At 54.5% G+C, this 20,353-nt stretch overlaps 2 protein-coding genes across 3 annotated transcripts in view; one reads left to right on the plus strand and one right to left on the minus strand.

The window, feature by feature from the left end:
• The first annotated feature begins 1,852 nt into the window (after positions 1-1,852).
• Positions 1,853-9,534, plus strand: MYBPH (myosin binding protein H). The gene is made up of 10 exons (XM_065888210.1): positions 1,853-2,118; positions 2,226-2,360; positions 3,116-3,283; positions 5,661-5,749; positions 6,129-6,324; positions 6,507-6,646; positions 7,267-7,426; positions 8,716-8,852; positions 9,001-9,187; positions 9,518-9,534. The coding sequence occupies exons 1-10, from the start codon at positions 1,854-1,856 to the stop codon at positions 9,532-9,534; spliced, it is 1,494 nt and encodes a 497-aa protein (XP_065744282.1). The 5' UTR covers position 1,853.
• A 1,887-nt stretch (positions 9,535-11,421) lies between these two features.
• ADORA1 (adenosine A1 receptor) overlaps positions 11,422-20,353 on the minus strand; it is a 33,600-nt gene continuing 24,668 nt past the window's right edge. Inside the window, exon 3 of one of the 2 annotated variants that reach the window (XM_065880581.1) lies at positions 11,422-12,725. In XM_065880581.1, the coding sequence (XP_065736653.1) occupies positions 12,086-12,725 (640 nt within the window). In that variant the 3' untranslated portion in view covers positions 11,422-12,085. The remainder of the gene's footprint in view (positions 12,726-20,353) is intronic. The other variant, XM_065880591.1, reaches the window with a different exon arrangement.

Here is a 20,353-nt window from a genome sequence, read left to right on the forward strand (position 1 = left end):
ACTCAGGGTCCTGCAGAGTTAGTCACATTCACTTATAGCTGCAGAGTCAGAGGCCAGGGATAGAGATCGGGTCTCCAGTCCTGGAGGACTGCCCAGCAGGACACTGAGTCACCCAGCAGAGGGCACGGGCACCCAAGCAGGGCAGGATCTGGAGGCTCCCCAGGCCCTCCACTGCCTCTCCCCAACAAGGACAGCCACTGGTGAGAGGTGGCCACACCTCACCAGTGTGAGGCCTCCACCCTCAGTGCATGCCACTGAGGGCCCTAAATAAATTACATGTGTATTGATTTTTAAATTAGGGGATATATCATACAAGCTAAAGAGTGCGTAAAATGTATTTGTTTAATTTAAAGAATTACTGTACAGTGAAAGCCTGTGTAACCACCACCCAGGACAGGAAATGAGACCTCATTAGTGCCCCTGAAACTCCACAGTCACATACCTCCCTGTCCCTCTGCCCAGAGGCAGGCACTGTCCTGACCTTGCCTGCCTTCTTTTGTGGTCTCACCCTCTAGAGACACCCCTTGAAGAAGAGAGCTGGTGCTCCCCGCGCTTGAATTGGATATGAAAGGTGTCTCATCGCTCTCTGTGCCTGGCTCCTTTGCTCCCCGTTATGTCTGTCAGATCAACCATGTAGCTGAAGTTTGCTCATTTTATATTCCATATTTGGTTTAGAGGGGCACATACATGTCACAGTTATTTATGCATTCCCCTGTTGAGGGAGAGCTGTGTTCTCCAGATTTGGTGTTACAAACAATGCTGCTGTGAATGTTTGCATGCATGTCTCCTGGGCCACAGGTGTGAGAGTTTCTGGGGCTGTAACTGCTGGGTCATAGAATTTGCACATTTTCAATCTGACTAGATACTGTCTCACTTTTTCCAAAGAGATTGCTCCCATCTACACTCCCACCAGCAATGAGAGTTCTTGTTACTTCCCCTCCTCCCTGACACGTGTTATTTTCAGGCTTATTAAATCATTCCCAATCTTACTGTTTTATTGGATGAATGACTCAATGACTAGGAATTTGGTTGTACCTGCCTCATTTCCCCGTGGCATGCAGATGTCCTGCTTCGAAGAATACAAGTCTCAGAGTGCTGTCCTCCTCCAAGGTCTCTTCCAGACCTGTCTTATGACTTGGTTTTACCCCCAAGGGCTAGGGGACTGTCATAGTGTTCTCTGTAACAGATGGGGAAACTGAGGTCCAGAGCAGGGATTGGAGAGGCTGGGTAACCAGGGGCCTTAGACTCCCTTCCTGGGGTCCCATTGCTAGAAGACCTTCCTCCAATCAGGCCCAACTTGGGCATCCCAATTCCCTCCCTCTCTAGGCCCTCAACCTCATACAGCGCAAGTGAGAATTCCCAGGGAATGTGAGGACCAGGGGAGTGTGGGACCCCAGGGACAAAGCTGGGGGTGCTCCCAAGAGAAGGCTGTTTCCAGGCTGTCTGGAACCCCAGCACCCAAGCTGAGAAGCCCTGGGCACAAGTGGTCCCCCAGAGGCCAAACACACAGAGCCTGATCTGGGTTCATTCTCCAAATGGAAGCTCTCGTTCCCATTGCCCTGACCCCTGGCGCAGGCTCCCGGCCATGTCCCATCTCACCGATCTGTACCCTCCTCCCATCTGGGCACCAGAACCCTGCCTGCTGAGATCCAGTCGGGGTGATGGACAAGGTCGTGCACTCCTCAAGGGACCCTTGCAGTCCTCCGCCAGAGCTATTCCTGGCTTCAGCGCCTCCCCACGCACCCCCCCAGTCCCCCTGCCTGACCTGACCCCACAGCTGGGAATCATTTGCCTGGGGGTGGGGCAGCCCCCTGACTATATAAGCCTGGACCTGGGTGTCCCAGGCACCCTGGATGCACAGACCCTCCAGTGCTACTACCTGCGCCCTCCAGCCCGACCCTCCAGCAATCCTTGCAATGAGAGGAAAAGCCACCGGGGAAGCCCTTGCCTGTGGTCCGGAGGAGACTGCCTCTGAGTCTACAGATGTGCCCACCACAGAGCCCTCTGGAGAAGTGGCGGCACCGAAGTCTACCGGGGAAGAGCAGGCTCCCAAGCCACAGGAGCCTGCCCCTCAGGCACCTGCCCCCGCAGCCTCTAAACCCGCACCTCCAAGTGAAGGTGACAAGAGGCGGGACAGGTGGAGGAGGGAGGCAGCCTCGGCGGAGAGTGGTGTGGGGAGAGCTTTTGGCTACGAACCTCTTTATCTCCCCCTGCTTCTCCCTCAGATGTCCCCAGTGCCCCGCTGCTGCTGGCTGTGGAGGACGTGAGTGACAGCTCGGTGACTGTGAGCTGGGAACCCCCGGAGAGGCTAGGGAAGCTGGGGCTCCAGGGCTATGTTCTGGAACTCCGCCGACAGGGAGGTGAGCTATGGGCTAAGCCCTGCATACACCCAGGGGAGGTGGGCTTAGAGGGCAGCAGGGACAAGCCCCCAGACTCTGCAGTTGGGTCAGTCCAAGGGGAGATACAGAAGGAGGGAGAGGAAGCAGTCCGCTCAAGCCACTCACACACAGCTTCTTGCTCCGCCAACGCACCTCTGAAAGCAGGAGGATGTCCAAACGGCCTTAGGAGGCCCCCTGTCCTCCAGCTCCAGGAAGCCTCTGAGTAACAGAGATAAAAGGGTAGGTGACAGTGGGGCACTCCTCTGTGAGAAAGAAGGAGGTGCTAAGTCTCAGAGGACCCTGCTTGGGGAGGGCAAGCAGGAGGTGGAGAGCAAAAGAAGCTGAGGGGGAGGGTAAGTTGTAAGAGAGAGTGAGGAGAAATAGGGGACGGGCGGCTCTGGCCAAATTCCTCACGCCAGCATCCTGTTATCCACCTCCATGGCAGTCAAGTTCTTCATACGTGTGGCTGCCTTTGCCCCTACCTTGCTGTGTGATTTGGCAAATGTGTCCAACCCTCTCTGGGCTCCGGGCAAACCCATCTCTGGCCACCACTCAAGGGTTCTAACATCAGGTGTCTTTGATGCCATTTGACAACAAGAAGTCAGGGAAGCAAAGGGAAAATAAGTCCCAGAAAGGGAGGTCAGCTTCCTCAGATCATCAGCGAGAAGGGAAGCCCCACTGAGAAGGGTGCCCACAGCCACGGAGCCAGGGCTTTGCACTCTCTTCATTTCTCTCAGCCTTGGAGTGGGTGCCTGTGAATTCCCGGCCCATGATGGTGACCCAGCAGACGGTGCGGAACCTGGCTCTAGGTGACAAGTTCTTCATACGTGTGGCTGCAGTGAGCTCTGCAGGGGCTGGCCCACCAGCTGTGCTGGACCAGCCCGTCCACATCCAAAGGATCATCGGTAAATCCTGCTCCCCAGCCCTTCCCAGGCACCTTATCTAATGGACGGAGAAACTGAGGCCAATGGGTAGAGCGAACAGGGCAGTCATTTCCCCCCATCCCACACTCACGTGCACAAGCCACCTGCTATCGCCATTCTGCCTTAAGAAAATCCCAGGTTCCTCAGCGGCGAGGGGCCTCTAGAGGTCAAAGAGGCCACTTCCCTGAGTGGCCCAGCCCCCAAGCTTCCTGACCTCCAGAAGTGAGAGCTCAAGCTCCCCAGGTCACCTGCCTCAGAGTCCCAATGCTTAGAGTCATTTCGTTCTTCCTACCTAATCTTAATTCCTTCAGCGGCCACGGAAGTCCATTTTCTTCTCATTTCACATGGCCTGGGTTCCAGATAGGAGTCTTTGCTTGCCTCTTGCTGTCCCTAGTGGGAAGAAGATTAATGCCCTACGAAAGGTCCGCGAAGGTTTCTCCATCCCCAGGGGCCAGTGCTGCCCTGGGAACCTGGGAGGCCAGCTGCTGTCCCCTTGCTAAGATTTCTATTTGTAGGGTACATTAGCCTCAAGCCCTCCCAGGACCGATCAGGTTTCAGTCTGTTAATGGCAGTGAGTCATTTGGTCTGATCCAAGGTTTCTGGGGACAGCCCAGAGCCCCAGGGTGACAAGAGACATAGGCCAGCAGGTGGCCTGAGGCCTTTTTCCACCTTTCTCCTTGTTCCCCCCCTCCTCATCTTGACCCCATAATTCTGGACAAGGCCTCCAGACAGAGGGGGTTTCATGGCCACAGAAGGAGGTCAAGTTTGGATTCAAGGAAATACTTTTCAACTCTAAGGCCTGAGAGATGTGGGCACCAGGGGGTTGGGAGTGTAGAACTGTAGACTGTCACGGCTTGTCCATCCAAGCCAAGCAGGTCCAAAGGCACCCAGGACTCCCTTGAGGTCACCTAGCCTATTAGTGGCAGTCCCAGAACCTGACTCCCACACAGGCCAGTTCAGGTCTTACCAGGCAGCAGGGACTCTTTTTCTGGTGGTTTTCAAAACCAGAGGCCTTTCCCCTCCTTTGAGTCTTGGTGAGACATGGTGCCACCTGGCAACTTAATATGGACTCACCGATTCTAGCCTGGGAGTGCCAGGAAGCCCTCCTTGTTGGGGAGTGGGGTTGGTGGGCATCCTGGACCTTTCCTGAGGGCCCAGGGATCTCAGACTCTGAGAGCCTGCAGGGGCCAGGGTCCTCTACTTCAAGGCCTAACACTGGAGGAGTCCGCTAGACTCAGCGCCCTCTACTCCATTAAAATTCCTCTGGCAGGAGAGAAGGGGATTTCCTGGAGAGAAGAGGGGAGGAGGCTGTGAATAAACAGGGAGCAGCCAGCCAGGCCCCTCTCATGGGCAGGGCAGGGTGGGGACCCTGTCCAGAGTCCTCAGCTGCTCAGCTGTCCCTCCTCAGCCACCTGGAGCTGCCAAGCATTCCTGGCCCCCTGCAGCTGCCCCTGGAACATTCCACGCCTGAGACTCCCAGGGCCAAGTGCCTGCACAGCTAATCCTCAGAGACACCGTGTTCCTTCTGTCTCCTCCCTCTCTGCCCTGCATGCCACTGACCGACTGCTGCCACCTGTTTGCCACTGAGGAGCCTCAGCTACCACCACCCCTGCTCCCGCCCAGGGGGATAGTGGCAGGGGCTGTTGCAGCTTCCCTTGGAATGCCCGACCGTTTCAGTGGTTGCACCTGATGAGGTGATAGTCAGGAAGGTGGTTCTCTACCGTAGCATGGGGCTGAAGTAAAATGTCTGGAAGGACTCCCCCACCGCAGACTGAAAGGTAGTGGCAGGAGTAAGAGAGAAGGAAGGGGGTAGGTCTGCTCTGGCTTCATTTAAAAAGGGAAAGATCCCAATCCTCCCATATGGCTTGGAGACAGAGCAGTGGGCAAATGGGTCTCACAGGGGCTTCTCTGAAGGCCTGAGCTGTTCGAAGCAGAAGGGCAGAGGGACTGGGAAGACAGGGTTGCCACCCTTCCAGGCGCAGCACACGCTGCCCACCAGGGGGAGCCAGGGAGCCAGCTGGGGCCCATCTGGAGCCCAGGAATACCAGAGCAGCAGGGCAAATCCCAGCCTGGCAGGGTCAGGGCACCAAAGGAGTGCCCCGGATGCCTACCAGTTCACACCGTGGAGGTCCTGCCCTCCTGGAACCTCCTGGCTCTCAAGTCCCCAAGGGCCTCAGGGGATTTGGGTCCCTGGATCTGGGGAGTGAGCTTTGCCCTGTCCACAAGGAGGCAGCCTCAGAGCACACTCAGACCTCCTGCCCAGCCAGCAGCCTTCTCCAGTTGTCCCCCGCCCCTGCCACAGAAGCCTCCAATCAGCAGCCCCCTGCTGTGCTAAGCCTAGCCTCTCGCTTTAATGCAGAGGCCCCCAAGATCCGCGTTCCCCGCCACCTTCGTCAGACCTATGTCCGTCAGGTGGGAGAGATGATTAACCTGCAAATCCCCTTCCAGGTGAGTATGCCTCCTGCCCAGGATAAGAGCTTGGGTGAAATAAGGGCCCCCGTGTGAGGTGTATTAGAGGAGCCCAGGAAATGTCAGGATCCCCGTGGAGGTCTGCCTGAGACCCACCCACCAAGATGGCCTCATCCTCCCTCTGTTGTACACATGACCCTGTTGTGATTCTCCAGCCGGTGAACAGGACAGGTGGCCCCGGGGCTGGCTGGACATCCGGAGAATGAGGCTCTAGGCAGCACCTGTGGCTCTAGCCTCTGCTGCCCCTGCTCAGAAGGGCCAATGGGGACAGCTCCCCTGGCACAGGGATCCCTGGAGCTGAGTGGGTGTGGGGGTGCTGGTGCCTTCTGCGCTCACCTTGAGGGCTCCTCCCTCCCAGGGGAATCCCAAGCCTCAGGCCTCGTGGACCCACAACGGTCACGCCCTGGACAGCCAGCGGGTGAGTGTGCGCACCGGGGACCAGGACTCCATCCTCTTCATCCGCTCAGCCCAGCGCTCCGACTCAGGCTGCTATGAGCTCACAGTACAGCTGGAAGGCCTGGAGGCCAAGGCAGCCATCGACATCCTGGTGATCGGTATGGGGCGGGGGGAGGCAGGGCTGACTTGCTGGGGACCCAGAGACCTCACCTCCTGCCCCAGAACTGATGGCCAATGGGGTCAGGCCAAGAGAGAGTGATAAGAGCCAGATCTTGGGTGGGGGGATTTTGCAGCAAGCCCAGCCCTCCCCCTCACTCTCTCTCACACTCGGGTCCTACAGATAAACCTGGATCCCCCAGCAGCATCAGGCTACTGGATGTCTGGGGCTGCAACGCTGCCCTCGAGTGGACACCACCCCAGGACACAGGCAACACAGAGATCCTGGGCTACACGGTGCAGAAGGCAGACAAAAAGACAGGGGTGAGGCCCGCTGGAGCAGAGTAAGGGGAGGAGGAAGGTCTGACTGGGGTTGGGTTTGTGGGGAAAGAAGTGGCCTAGGTATCTGGGAAGGCCTGTCCACTAAGAGTCCACGGACTGAAGAGCTCTGGTCTGCCTACCACTAACCTGACTCCCTGTGTGGCGCTTGGCAAATCCCTTTCATCTCTGGGTTTCAGTTTCCTCCTGACGACTGCAAGGGTGGCTCTCGGAGGCCCTTCAAGCTCTAGAGCAGTGCTTCAGGAAATGTAATGTGCATATGAATTACCTGGGAATCTTGCTAAAATGCAGATCTTAATTCAGTGGGTCTGGGGTGGGGACTGAGATCCTGAACTTCTGTGAAGTTCTCAGGTGATTCTTACTTTGCAGGACCTCGGGCCACACTTTGACCAGTAAAGTTCTAGAATTCTCTGAAGACCCCAGCAAGGTCACATTCTCCCAGGGGTTCCTTCTCCCAATTTAAAGTCCCTCAGACCCAAAGCTGGATGTTTCAGCCTCCCAGGGCTGGGGCGTGGAACAAGCCCCTCTGAGGAAGAGGCCACAGTGGGAGCAGGGAGGGGTAGGGCAGGGGGGAGGTGAGGATGACAGGCCCAGGGTCCTTGCAGCAATGGTTCACAGTGCTGGAGCGCTACCACCCGACCACCTGCACTATCTCAGACCTCATCGTGGGTAACTCTTACTCCTTCCGAGTCTTCTCGGAAAACCGGTGTGGACTCAGTGCCTCGGCGGCCGTCACCAAGGAGCTCGCCCACATCCAGAAGACAGGTGGGTCTGGGTCCAAGCCTGGAAACCAAGCTAGGCCTTGCCATGCTGACCCTTCTCCCTGTCTCTGACATTTCCTTGGTGTGTCAGCACCCTTCCCTTTGTGCTTCTCATGGGTGCCCACTTGCCAGAGATTTTGCTGCCCTCTCCACACCCGCTCCACAGCTACCCCCCCACACACATTCACACCCGCGTGACTGTAAAGAAATGGACATGGTTGATTGATTGAAACAAACACATCGGAGCAAACCCATGCAAATGAGAAGCACCCCTTGGGAGGCTGTGCACTTATTCTAAAGATGCTGTATGGCTGCCAACATCATAACAGTCATTGGGTCTCCTGTGCAGTGTCCCAAGGGAGCTACTGTGAAGGGCAATGTGTACGGATAGGTAGACCGGTGAGTTTGCTAAAAGCAAACTCCCGACCCTAATATAACACCACATAGATGGACAAGAGAGATACGGGTATTTACTGTCTCTATACAGGCACATGGCCCTCTTGAGTCAAATGTGAAATTCCAAGCCCTTTCTCCCTGTCGCCCTGTGTGCTCCAAGGCCCTCCCCAAGCCCTTTCTCCCTGTCACCCTGTCGCCCTGTGTGCTCCAAGGCCCTCCCCCGTGCAGTCTGTGCGGGCTGCAGACAGCACACATAGCCTGAACTGCACAGAATTAGGAAGAAATTTTCATTTAAAAGAAGAAAGCCAGTCACGTCTCCAAAGACAAACAGAAATGAAATGTAGGATCCCTGGGCTTTTAGTCTCCACCCTCAGCCAAGATCATCTCATCTGTTTGGTTTTGCTGCCCACTCCCCTCTCTCCTCTCCTCTGTGACTCACCCAGCTGTCGTTTCGGCTTTCCTCTGCCTCTTTGAGACGTTCTGCCTCTAAGCTCCGGCATGTTGGCTGTGCCTGGCTTCCCAAAGACCCCAGGAGCCTAGGGTCCTGCCATGGGGTTCCAGAGGAGGAGGCAGGGATGAAATGGATTGTCTCCCGCCCTTAATTTTCCTCCAGACCACCAGCTCTCTGCTCAGAGAGCCATAGTCATCGTGTGACCTTCCATCGCTTAAGCCACAAACTCACTACGTGATATTGGGCAAGTCCCTCATCTATGAAGGGTCTAAGTTTTCCATCTGTCAACTGGGGATGACAAATTTATCCTTGCAAAGGAATGCTGTATAGATTAAATGGCATACCGAAGTGTAAGCTGTAGTGATCTTAAGAAAATGGATGAGGTCAGTCTTAAGAGGTCTCCTCCTGTAACCTCAAATTCACCCTACTTTCTCCCTCCAAACCAGATATTGTTGCCAAACCTAAAAGTTTTGTTGAGCGAGACTTCTCAGAAGCCCCCTCGTTCACCCAGCCCCTGGCTGACCACACCTCCACCCCTGGCTACAGCACGCAGCTCTTCTGCAGTGTCCGAGCGTCACCCAAGGTGAGGGGCAGGGCCCTGCTGTGGCCTGGGCAGGGGCACCGGGGTTGAAGAATCTTCCCAGGCATCTTTCCCTAAGCTGAGGACGGCCTTCGAGAACCTCGTCCTGGCCCACAAACTTCCCAGCTCTCCTCTGACCTTGCTTCCCCAGCCCAGGATCATCTGGATGAAAAACAAGATGGACATCCAGGGTGATCCCAAATACCGCGCCCTCTCTGAGCAAGGTGTCTGCACCCTGGAGATCCGGAAACCCAGCCCCTTCGATTCCGGGGTCTACACCTGCAAGGCCATCAATGTGCTGGGGGAGGCGTCTGTGGACTGCCGGCTGGAGGTCAAAGGTGAGGACTTGAGAGGGGTCACTCCTTAGGAACCCTCCAATGGATGGGAGACCAGGAGAAGCCACCTCTTCTCCTGCTGGACTAGACGAGGCCGAGCGCTGAAAATCAAGGCAAGACAGGGGTAGTGAAAATCGAGGTCAGGCTGTCAGAAGGACTTTCCAAGAGGGAGGATGGCTTCACGTGGGTAAAGGAGGCGGTAGAGCCTGCCTCGTGGACAGATGGATCACTGGGGTGAGGGCATGAGACTCACTCACCCCCCCTCACCCCCAACTCGGGTCCCCAGCAGACACCCACCCCCTCCCTGAGCTCTAACCTTCAGATCTCTCCCAGCCTCAGCCACACACTGAAGAGCCACTGGTGGAGGCTGTGACGAGCAGGAAGGTAAATGGCTGCATGCACTCCCTCCACTGCCTCTGGGGGTGGAGGCCAGGAGCAGGGGTGGGAGTGAGAAGGGAAGGGGGCAGCCAGCTCTGGGTACAAATCTGCAGTCACAGGCAACGAACACGCACAGTCCTGGGGGTGCTCCACAGATGCTGCCGGGCAGGGTGCTGCTGGTGACGCCTGGAAGGGATGGGCATTCAGTGGAAGGGATTCAGTGGATGGTCAGAGGACAGGATCTAGTCCTGGCTCTGAAAGACCTTAGGCCAGGGCCTTCCCTTGGACCTGTTTCCTCAGTCAGAGAAGTAGGGGCGACATCCTTGCCCTGACTGCCCTCCCCAGGTGGTTCTGAGGCCCTGGACTAGTGAGGATGTATCCTGGAGCTGCAGTGGGCAGAGCTGAGACCTGGGCTTTGGGCCCAAGGGCCTAAGGGGAAGGAGGCCTGGGAAAGGAAGAGGGGTACTGCTTTGCCCTCCCCATATCACCCCTTCAGCAGGGCACGTATAGCCCAGCTCTGCCTAACAGCAGGGGCTCATAAAACATGTTCTCTGCTAGGTGCCGCAGGCCTGAGGGTTCAGGGCAGCCAGGCCCAGAATCAAGCTCCACGGAGGCCAGAGGTCCCCATCTCCATAGTGATGACTGATGGCTTTGCTCCTTGGTACCTGCCTAGCAGGCCCCAGGCCAGTCTTCCTGGATACAAGGGGCCCTGGAAAGTGCAAAGATTGGAGCGCTCCTGCAGGGAGCTGCACACTGGGCGAGAAGCACTTGAATAAAGGTGTGCAGTGATACAATGCAGGGGCCTCTGTGACAGTGAGCATCATCACGATGGGGGCGGCACTGCGTCACCACGAGGTGGGTGTTGAATGTGTCACCGTGAGGGGGTCTCCACCTCTGACACCACGAGGAAGGTGCCCGTGGGAGGGGGCTCGCAGTGTCATGGGGCTTTTCCAGATGTGAGATTTTTGGGGATCTCATTTCACATGCAGAGTTTGCTACCCTAAGAGGATAACTGTAGGAAGAGACACAACCCTTCTTTGGAACCCTCCTTGCTCCAAATGCCTCCAAGTCCCCCCTCTCTTCACCTCTCCCTATCCCCCACCATTGCTTTTTCTCTGTTGAGGCTGTTTATTGCCCTCAGACGGTGGTGGGGTACGTTCTCCATGAGGGTTCACAGTCTTTTATTAGTCAAGTGGCCCGCCCTGGGAGCCAGGGGATATCCCACCTCTGAGAGAGGGAAGGGCCTGGAATCATGTCTGGAGTTGCTATTCACACTTAGAACCTGGCCCCTCATTCTTCTGTATAAGGAGCTTTGGGCTTGGCCAGGAGTAGACCCTTCCCCAAGGGTTTAGGCTAAAGGCCTAGACCCTGCAACAGAGCCTCAAAGCCCATGAACACTGTGCTAACTGTCAGGGGTACTGAGGGTACCTAAATTCTGGTAAGACCTTCCCGCCCATACACCCAGGAGGGTAGTCTCCTCTGGCCTGACCACCCTGTCACACTTCATCCCAGCATGACCACAGCAGCCCACCTTCCCTTCTTCATCCACTCCCCAGGCAGGCAGAATGCTCCCAAGAGCTGGCATGTCTGGGGCTCTCCTCTCCATCTGGCTCAGAAGCAACAGAGATGGGTGTCACCTAAGAGGGCTCATGCCCATCACCGAGAGCTGGTGGCCCAGAGGACAGGCAGTTACACTCCAAGTCTCCTACTTGGGAGGCTCAAGGCAAGAATGAGGGCTCAACACTGTCTCCCAGTGGCTGTTTGAGGCCCACACCTACCATTCCACATTAGCTCCAGGGAGCTCGGAGCCCCCACTCAGGTCCAAGGGCTAGGGGAGAATAAAGCAAATACTGGAAATTATTTCTGGACTCGTCCTTTCGGCCTCTCCCAAGTATAACCCTGGGATCCCCAGGGCAAAGAGAGCAGGCACCCTGGCATGCAGCATGGCCAGGAACACAGGGTTCTGGGAGGTGGGGACTGAGGCTCCTTGCTTCCTGCCTGTCAGTGGCTCTGGCCACCTTCTGCTACAGAACAGGAGAGAAAACAAGGCCAGGACATCTAGTTTCTCCCCTTCCCTCCATCTTGGCAGGGATATTCTCCTCTCCTTAAACTTGGTCCCAGGGCTGCACCACTACCACCTAAGACAAGCAGACTCCCCTCCCTTCCCGCCACGGGAGCTGAGCTTGCCCTCCTGGCCCACATGGCCCCATGGCAGTCTCAGTGTCCCCAAGCCCCACTCAGCCTGATGCGCTGGGCTGCCTGTGGGTTGGTCAGGCAGGTGGGGAGGGTTAGGGTTAGGGTTAGGGTGCTGCCGCCACTTTCCTCGTCCCCTCAGGTTACCTCGTTCTTTCCCCATGGACTGCCCTCCCAAAACTCCTCCAGGACCTCGAGGTGCAGGGCACTCACAGCCCAAAGGCCAGTAGGGAAGATTCAGGGAGACAAGGGAGACGAGCGGGACAGCAGGGAGGTGAGTACTGGGCTGAGATGCCCCAGATGTGCGCAGCTGGGGGCAGGAGGTGGAGTCTAGTCATCGGGTCTCTCTTCTGGAGGATCCTCATCGATGGGGGGTGCAGGTTGGCAGCGGAAGTGGTCGTTCCAAATCTTAAGGAAGGTAACCCGAAACTTCTGGATGCGGAAGGCATAGACGATGGGATTCATGGCCGAGTTACCATGTGTGAGGAAGATGGCGATGTACATGAGGAGCCTCGGCTTATGGCAGGAAGGGCAGAAGAGGGTGACGCAGTTAAGGATGTGTAGGGGCAGCCAGCTGAGAGCAAAGAGGAAGAGGATGAGGGCCAGCGACTTGGCGATCTTCAGCTCCTTCCCATAGTACTTCTGCGGGTCGCCAGAGGATGCCGACACCTTCCTGTTGAGCTGCTTGCGGATCAGGTAGAAGACCTCCAGGTAGATGAAGACCATGAGCAGCAGTGGGGGCAGCACCCAGACAAAGAAGTTGAAGTAGACCATGTACTCCATGCTGATCACCTTCTCAAACTGACACTTGATCACGGGCTCACCTACACTGCCATTGGCCACCCAGGCCCGCTCCACCGCACTCAGGTTGTTCCAGCCGAACATAGGTGTCAAGCCCACCACAAAGGAGAGAATCCAGCAGCCAACGATGGCCACCACAGCCCTTCGGGGAGTCACCACTGTCTTGTACCTGGGGGAGAGGAGGGCAGAGTGTGAGGCCCCCTCCTCAGTTCACCCGGCCCCTGGGGGTCTCTAAGAGGAGGCCCCTGCTCAGCCAGGGCCCAATGAGTGGGGAGGTGCATGTCTTTGGCTAGAGGGTCAAGTCTTTGGGATCTAAAATTTAGGCCAGAACTTGGCGATGCACTGGTTCATGTCTACTGCTGAGGGTGGGAAAAAACAGAGAAGAAAATAACAAATGAGTTCCTTTAGGAGTCTTACTAAAATTACCAAGGTAAAAATTGCTCACATGTGCTTGGCACACCCCCACTGGTGACCTTATCACTGCTTCGTGACAGTTCCCATGGGGTAGAAAAGCACCAGCAGAATGAATGCCCATTTGACAGCTGAGAAAACTGAGGTTCAGAGTAGCCACGCCTTCTGCCCGAGACCACATGGAGGGTGGCAGCGCTGTCCTGGGCTTCCTAACTGACCACAACGACAAGGTGATTAACAAACCACCCCTCCCCTTGGGCCAGCTGACACACTACCATAAAAAGCCTTCCCACACCCCTCCTTTCGGCTGTGTCCCATCTCTGCCAGTGCCCCCATCTCCCACCTCCATCCTTACCTCGCCTCCCCTTTCAGTCATGTACAGTACTTATCTCCTGAGGGGCTGATCTCAAGAACCAGCTCTCCACCCCCAAGATAATTGGGAATTATTCTCAGGAGAGAAAACTGATGTTCACTGAGGACTGCATGCAAGGGACTCCCATTTATGCATGCATGCATGGGTGTATTCATTCATTTTTGCGTGCTTTCTGTGCCATTGTTCTCTGTGCTAGGAGTAAGATAAAGAATCCCTACCTCTATGCAGCTCACATTTTGGGTGAAGAAATAGATAACACAAAAGTAAGGAAATAAATAAACAAGGCAGCTAGAGGTTGTGATATGTCCTTTGAAGGAAATAAGCAGGACGATGTCAAGGGGCAGAGCTACCAAGCTTTTTCATGCCGTGACATACACAGATGATGAAAACATTTGGATGACACAGAAAATGGATGAGGCTGCCCATGGGCCGTGACTCTGCCCCCAGGGTTGAGGTGATGCCCCTCCGGGGGGGGCTCCCCACTTCCCTTTAAACCAATCCAGCCAGCAGCCAGCATGTCCTCTGCCCACGCACTGGCCTTGGAGCTAGCGCCAAGGGCTGGGGCCCGCCCAGCTCTGTGCTGAGGAGCTGGCTCAGCCCAGCAGCTTGCCCAGTTGTTATTTTCCAATGTAGCGTCTGTGATGGAGGGAGTCCCCTCCTGAGCACGTGAACAGCTACTGAGACCCACGGGTGTGGAGGCGGAGGCCTCTCTCTGACTCCGTTTTCTTCTGTCCCATGCCTGTGGAATCTGCGCATTCTCCTTCACGGCAATGATTCTTCAGGTCCTTCTCACCCTGGACCAAAGCCCACTGCTCCTTGAAGGCTTTACAGGAGTGGGAAGGGGAATGATTTGAGGGATGGGAGAAACTGGACCCCACCCCCACCCCATCTAGAAAGCAAGCACTAGATAAGCAACCTCATTTCTAATCTCATCATTCCAGTGGGGAAACTGAGGCCCCTAGATGACTCCAACACCTTCAGTGTGGTGCCCCATCCCCTACTCTGTAATCATAGGGTCCTTGTGTCCCCAAAGCTCCAAGGGGCCTTGAAATCTGGCCAGTTTGCTTCTGCCTTCCTGAAGTTTTCTTAGGTCTAATCCTTGCTCTCTTGCTGTAACTGAAGCCTACTTCCACCTCTTGAATCCCCAGCAGGAAAGCCAGCCTGGTGCATACTTTGGAGTCAGAGAGATCCATATCTGGGCCCCAGGTCTGCAACTTACTAGGTCAGTTCTTCCCCTGTAAAGTGAGACTGTGGGACCCACTTCAGATGAGCTAACATATGGGAAATGCTCTGTAAGCACGCCACCAATATCCCTGTGCCTGAGCTCCTAACCCTCCAAGCCCCTGAAAACACACACACCTGAGAAACCCTGCTATCTCTAGGTGCTCAGCAAACACAGCCTAATGGCTCTGTAAACAGCTGGCTCAAGGTTTGTTTCTGATGAGCTTAAAGATGTCCTATAGTGAAAGAAGCTCTGGGCAAGTCCATGGGGTGAGACTAAAGGAGCGCAGGTCATTCTATCAGAAGATATGGGGAGGGGGAAGGCTAAGCTGTGACAAAGCGAGAGAGTGGCATGGACATATAGACACTACCAACGTAAAATAGAGAGCTAGTGGGAAGCAGCCGCATAGCACAGGGAGATCAGCTCGGTGCTTTGTGACCACCTAGAGGCGTGGGATAGGGAGGGTGGGAGACGCAAGAGGGAAGAGGTATGGGAACACAGGTATATGTATAACTGATTCACTTTGTTATAAAGCAGAAACTAACACACCATTGTAAAGCAATTATACTCCAATAAAGCTGTAAAAAAAATTAAAATAAATAAATTTTTTTTTAAAAAGGCTAAGGTACTCTGCCACAGCTGTCACAGGCAGGGTGCAGGTCCCTGTGGCGAGCCGCCGCAGAGCCCAGTGGAGCGGCAGCTGTGGAAGGAAGGATGTAGGCCAGGCACCCCCCATCACAGCCCATCACAGCTATGATTTATGTCATATTGATCATTTACAAAGCCCTTTTACGTTCATGTCCCAGGTAATCCCCGTAACCACCCTGTGAGGTGAGTACAGCGCAAAATGGAATCCCCATTGTACAGATTAGGAACTCGAGGTCCAGAAATGGGCAACGACTTGCCCACATCTCCTGACTCCAAGACCAGCTCTCCTCAGGGCACCAGGCTGACTGTGGGTTGTTTAGATGTGGATGACTGGCAGATTGGGAACATCCCTTTCCTACAAGCTTTAAAATGGGAATGTCTAGACCCTATTCAAAGGTGGTACCACCCAGAGAAAGGGGGGTAGACAAAGTGACCTCTGGTATTGCCGTCCAGCCTGAGGACTAGGGGAGCGGGTATCTCTCCCAGGACCCACATTTGGGCAGTGATGACCCACCAAGAGAGGAGGTGAATTCTGACAGTGTCCCAGGTGACAGAGGAGGAGGTAACTTCTAGCTAGAGAGGTGCCGCCTTTTCTCTTCCCCTCACCCTTCTCAACTGCCTGGAGCCCTGGGGGTTAAAGCTTTCCTAGGGCTCCTCCGGGCCAGGTCCCAGCAGACCCTGCAGCTTAGGGTATCAGTTCTCATCTGTTTTTCTTGCTATTTTCTCCATGGTGGGAAAGGGCTGGACCCAGGACCTTGGCTGAGGTAGGGCTGGCTCTCACAGGAAGGGCTGCCTCTCAGAGCTGGGAGAAAAACCTACCTCTCCCTACACGTGGGAAAGAGAAGCAGAGGCTGCAAGTCCTAGGGTGCACATGGGGTGGGGCGTGCTGAATGTGCCACAAACACTTGTCCCATAAGTCATGGTCCAAGGCCTCATAACCCCCAACTTTATAGACAGCCCTGTGAGAGCTAGCCAGAGAGATGGCTGTCCTCGGGAGTGTGCAGTCTCAGACAGACAAAGGGGAGGCAACAGAATGGAGGCACTGGAATACCAAGCGGAGCCCTGTCCACAGGCAAGCAGGGCAGGCAGCTCCTTAAAGATGTTGTTGAAGAAACCAGGGAGAGCCCTGCCCGCTCCTGTAGCTCCCACACAGTGCATAGAATCCCCCCATTGGTGAGATGTTCCTTTGGGTTAAGAATCGCCCTCTCTGTGTGTTATTTTTAAAGCCAAGATAACGCTGACTCCATAGTATGAATTACTTTATTTGTCAGTATCTTCTTATTGATGATGAGAAAAATGGAAAAACTGGGTACCTAGAGTAGTTGGGGTGGCAGAGACTCCAAGAGGAAAAGGGAGAGCTTAAGGAAAGAGGTAGACGAGTCTCCTGTTGCCAAGAGCTGGCCTAGCGGAACAGACAAGTTTTTCATAATATAGCTGCTGCAACAATAAGTCAGTGTGGTTTAGAGGTCAAAGTTAGGGAAGGAGGGCTACAAATCCTGTACCCAAATAGGGCACGGCAGAGGAAGCCTTTGCTACTTCCCTGGACACCTCGGCAGGGCTGCCATAGGAGGCGAGGAGGTCCTGGAGGCTAAGGGAGGGGGGATGTTCAAAAATAATAGTTAACTGATTGACAGCAATAATAGCAATGCTAATAAAAGCTAACATTTATTGATGCTTTTCATGTGCTGGCACCAACTTTATAGACAGCCCTGTGACTTAGGCATTATTATGATTTTTATTCTCATTTTCTAATCACAGTAACTGAGATTCAGATTATGAAACATGTCCAAGGTCACTCAGTGAGTAAGAGGTAGAGATGGAATTTCTAAGACTGAGATTTGTCCTAGTCCAAAGCCCATGAAGGACCCCAGCTCTGCCACTTCGGGAAGGTGGAGGACAAGGGGGGCTCAGAGGGTGGAGGTCCAGTACAGAAGAAGGGAGTCATGGTGGACCTCCGCTGCTTCAGGTAACCCTCTGGACTGGGCAGCTCTGAAGATGGCAGCAGGCCTGCCTGGGAGCCTCCCTCCTCCCTCCAAGTCCAACCTCTTTTGTAGCCCTCAGGCTGGTCTGTTCATGATCTGCTCAGCGGTTTAGTCGTCAGTGCTGGGGCAAGTAGGCAGCAGAGGCACCCTCCCTTTTCATTCATTAAACAGATATTCACGGAGGGCTCTTAGGTGCCCGGTTACAAGTGCTGGGTTCAGGAATATCGAAGAGAACAGGCTTTCAGGAAAGTGACATTCTAGAGGCAGGGGATAAACCAATAAACAGATCGTTTGAGACCTACCAAGTGAAATGAATAGGACACCCTGAGAGCGAGTGGCTGGGCATGGAGTGCCGCTGACTTAGCTTGTGTACGTGCTCAGGACAGCCTCTCTGGGGAGGAGACACTGAGCTGAGAGGGACACGATCACCTAGGGCAGCCAGGCATGAGGTACCAGCAGGCAAAGTCCTGAGGCCCGAGTGGCTCAGGGAGCAGAGCAGCTAGTGGGGGCTTCCGGAGAGTGAAGGCAAGGGCCAGGGCGGGGCCACCTGGGCTGGGCAGGTCACACAAAAGGTTCCAAGGTTTTATTCTTGCGCAGGGAAAGCCATTGTAAGCAAAGGAGTAATCTCCAATTTCTGTTTTTAAAAGATGCTTCAGGCTGCGGTGTGGGGAGTGTGTTGTGTGCGGCAGGGGAAGCAAGAACACCGCGGGGAGAGCGTACTTCAGCCATCCGGATAAGAGGCGAGGTGGTGAGCTCTCGTGGGCGGCAGTGGGGAGTGGGGAGGAGTGCCTGGCTGTCAGATGTGTTTGGGAACAGAGCCAACAGGACCTGTTGCTGAGTTTGGATGTCCAGGTGAGAGAATGCACCATCAGGATGACTCTCATGTTTTGATCCCGACCACTGAAGGGAGAGTGGGGCCATTCCCTGACCCTGACTCCTCTCTGGCCAGGGGCCCTTCCCCTACTCCCAATCCTGTTGCACTCACTCAGGAAGTCCAGACCACACTACTGGACACTTCTTTGTGTGCACCTCCCACCTGGGGCCTTTGCACTTCCTGCTCACCTCCCTGAGAGGGCTGGGAAGGCTCCTTCCCCCACGTCCAGATCTCAGCTTAGATGTCACCTCCTCAGAGGAGATTCCCTGGCCACCCTGCAAAAGAAGCCCTTCACTCCATAGCCTTCTGCCGTTTTTCATTCTCTTGATAGAGCTTATCACTTCCTGACTCTCTGAATCCATTCATCTACCACCCCCCCACAACTGCTTCCTCTCTCGTTTAGATATAGATATAAATATGTAGGTGTTTAGGAATTTATTATGTTTCTCTCCAGTGGAATGTAACTCCATTAGGACAGAGATTCATTTTGCAAGTTCACCAACTGTGTTCCCAGTACCTAGAAAAGTACTCAATAATTATTTGTTGAATGAATGAGTAAATAGATGTAAAAATGGATACATGAATCCATATATCCATTTATTCAGTCATTTATGATTTATTCAATGACAAATACATTTTATTCAATGATAAACAAATAAATGATAAATAAATAAAAGTGATAAATTAAAAAAAATTATTCGATCATTCATGATTAATTGAGGACCTACCATGTGAGTACGTCAGGGAACCACAGGTAAGGATTAAATGGTAGGTGTTCAATTAGAGACAGTCAGATTAGAAAGGCATAGCTGAAGTCTTAGAAGCAATTACAGTGCCCTGGATGAAAAAAATCTTTCCCCTGTTCATTACCCACTGGGCTAGAAGCTGTGGGGATCTGCTGCTAAGTCAGATAACTACTGGTCCCCTACTTAAGTCCTGTGACATAAGGTCGCTCCGATGAGGGCCCCTTATGAGAGGTATGAGTGAGTGCCACCAGGCCACCAGCCAGCCTCCAGCACATCCATGGCAGCCCTGAGCCCCGGCTCTGTCCCTGCATACTGTGAGACCAGCAGAGGCTACCCCGGGCCAGAACTAGCCTCCCCAGAGTCTTCCAGAGCAGCATTTCCAACTCAAGCTAAGCCCCAGCAGGAGCCATGAGCCTGCCTGAGCTCTCCATTGGTCCTTTGCTTCATGAAAAGCCCCCTTTCGTAGGTGGGATCAAATCCAGTCGGAGGCCTGACTGCACAGAGGGGTGTCCTCTGTCTGCCTACAGCCTCACAGGAGGGCTCTTCCTGGATACCACTGGGAACTGACTTTTAGGCTGACTCTGAGGACATGAACAATAAGCCTCCTCAGAACAGGAAAAGCTCAGGATGCCATCAGGTGGTGAACACACCAGGGGACCGAGGCAGGAAAGATGCATTTGACAGAGGAAAGAGAAGGGGGGCAGGCGGCATAGAGATCCGCAAAAACTCTTTGGTGGACCAAGAACTGACCAACGGAGGAAGGTGCTCAGAGAAGCTACTCCATCACTGTAGAAAAAAGGCTGGAGTGTGCTGGTCCTGAGGCTGTATGTCCTCAGCTTCCCCTCCTTGCCCTGCCCCGCTCTGAGCCGCGGGGGGAGGGCGGCTGACCCCTGCAGGCTGCATTTCCCAAGCTCCTGGGTCGCTGGGTTCATGGAAGGCATTGGAGTGCTGGAGGAAGGAGGTGGAAGGATATTTCCACCCCCCTCTCTCCGTCACAGATGGGTCTCAGGCAGCGGTTATATCTCTTCCTTGGCTCTACCTCCCACCAGCCAGGCCCCCTATGGTTTCAGCGTCCACTAGCCCCCTGTAGCCCCTGGGCTCCAGGACCACCTCCTTCCTTTGCCCTTCAGCCTAGGGGTAGCTTCCTGTTGTTGCTAATGTCTGAGTTACCTCACTATCCCCTATTTGACTTCTTAGATGCTTCATCACCTGTGTGACCAATTCCTGGCATTAAAAGCCCTCAGCTGTAAACGCCTAAAGCGATTTCCATGTTCCTGGTTAGATCCCAATGGTTCAGGAGTGAAGCTGGAGCAGGAAAAATTGAATGTAGTTATCACAAAGAACTCCCTCCTCGAGGGATGAGAGAACTGACCGGACGCTTAATAAATATGTGTTGACTCAAAAGAAGAGAGAGAGAATCCACAGGATGGGTTTGGAAAAGGCTAAACATGGCTCTGTTTGAAGGCAGGGGTGATGAAGTGTCCTGTGAACCGCTGAGACCAGGGCAGGGTCCTCAGGTCTGGCTGTCCCTGTTTCTTGTC

The sequence above is a fragment of the Phocoena phocoena genome, chromosome 1 (genome assembly GCF_963924675.1).
Source record: "Phocoena phocoena chromosome 1, mPhoPho1.1, whole genome shotgun sequence".
Classification (NCBI taxonomy): Eukaryota; Metazoa; Chordata; class Mammalia; order Artiodactyla; family Phocoenidae; genus Phocoena; species Phocoena phocoena.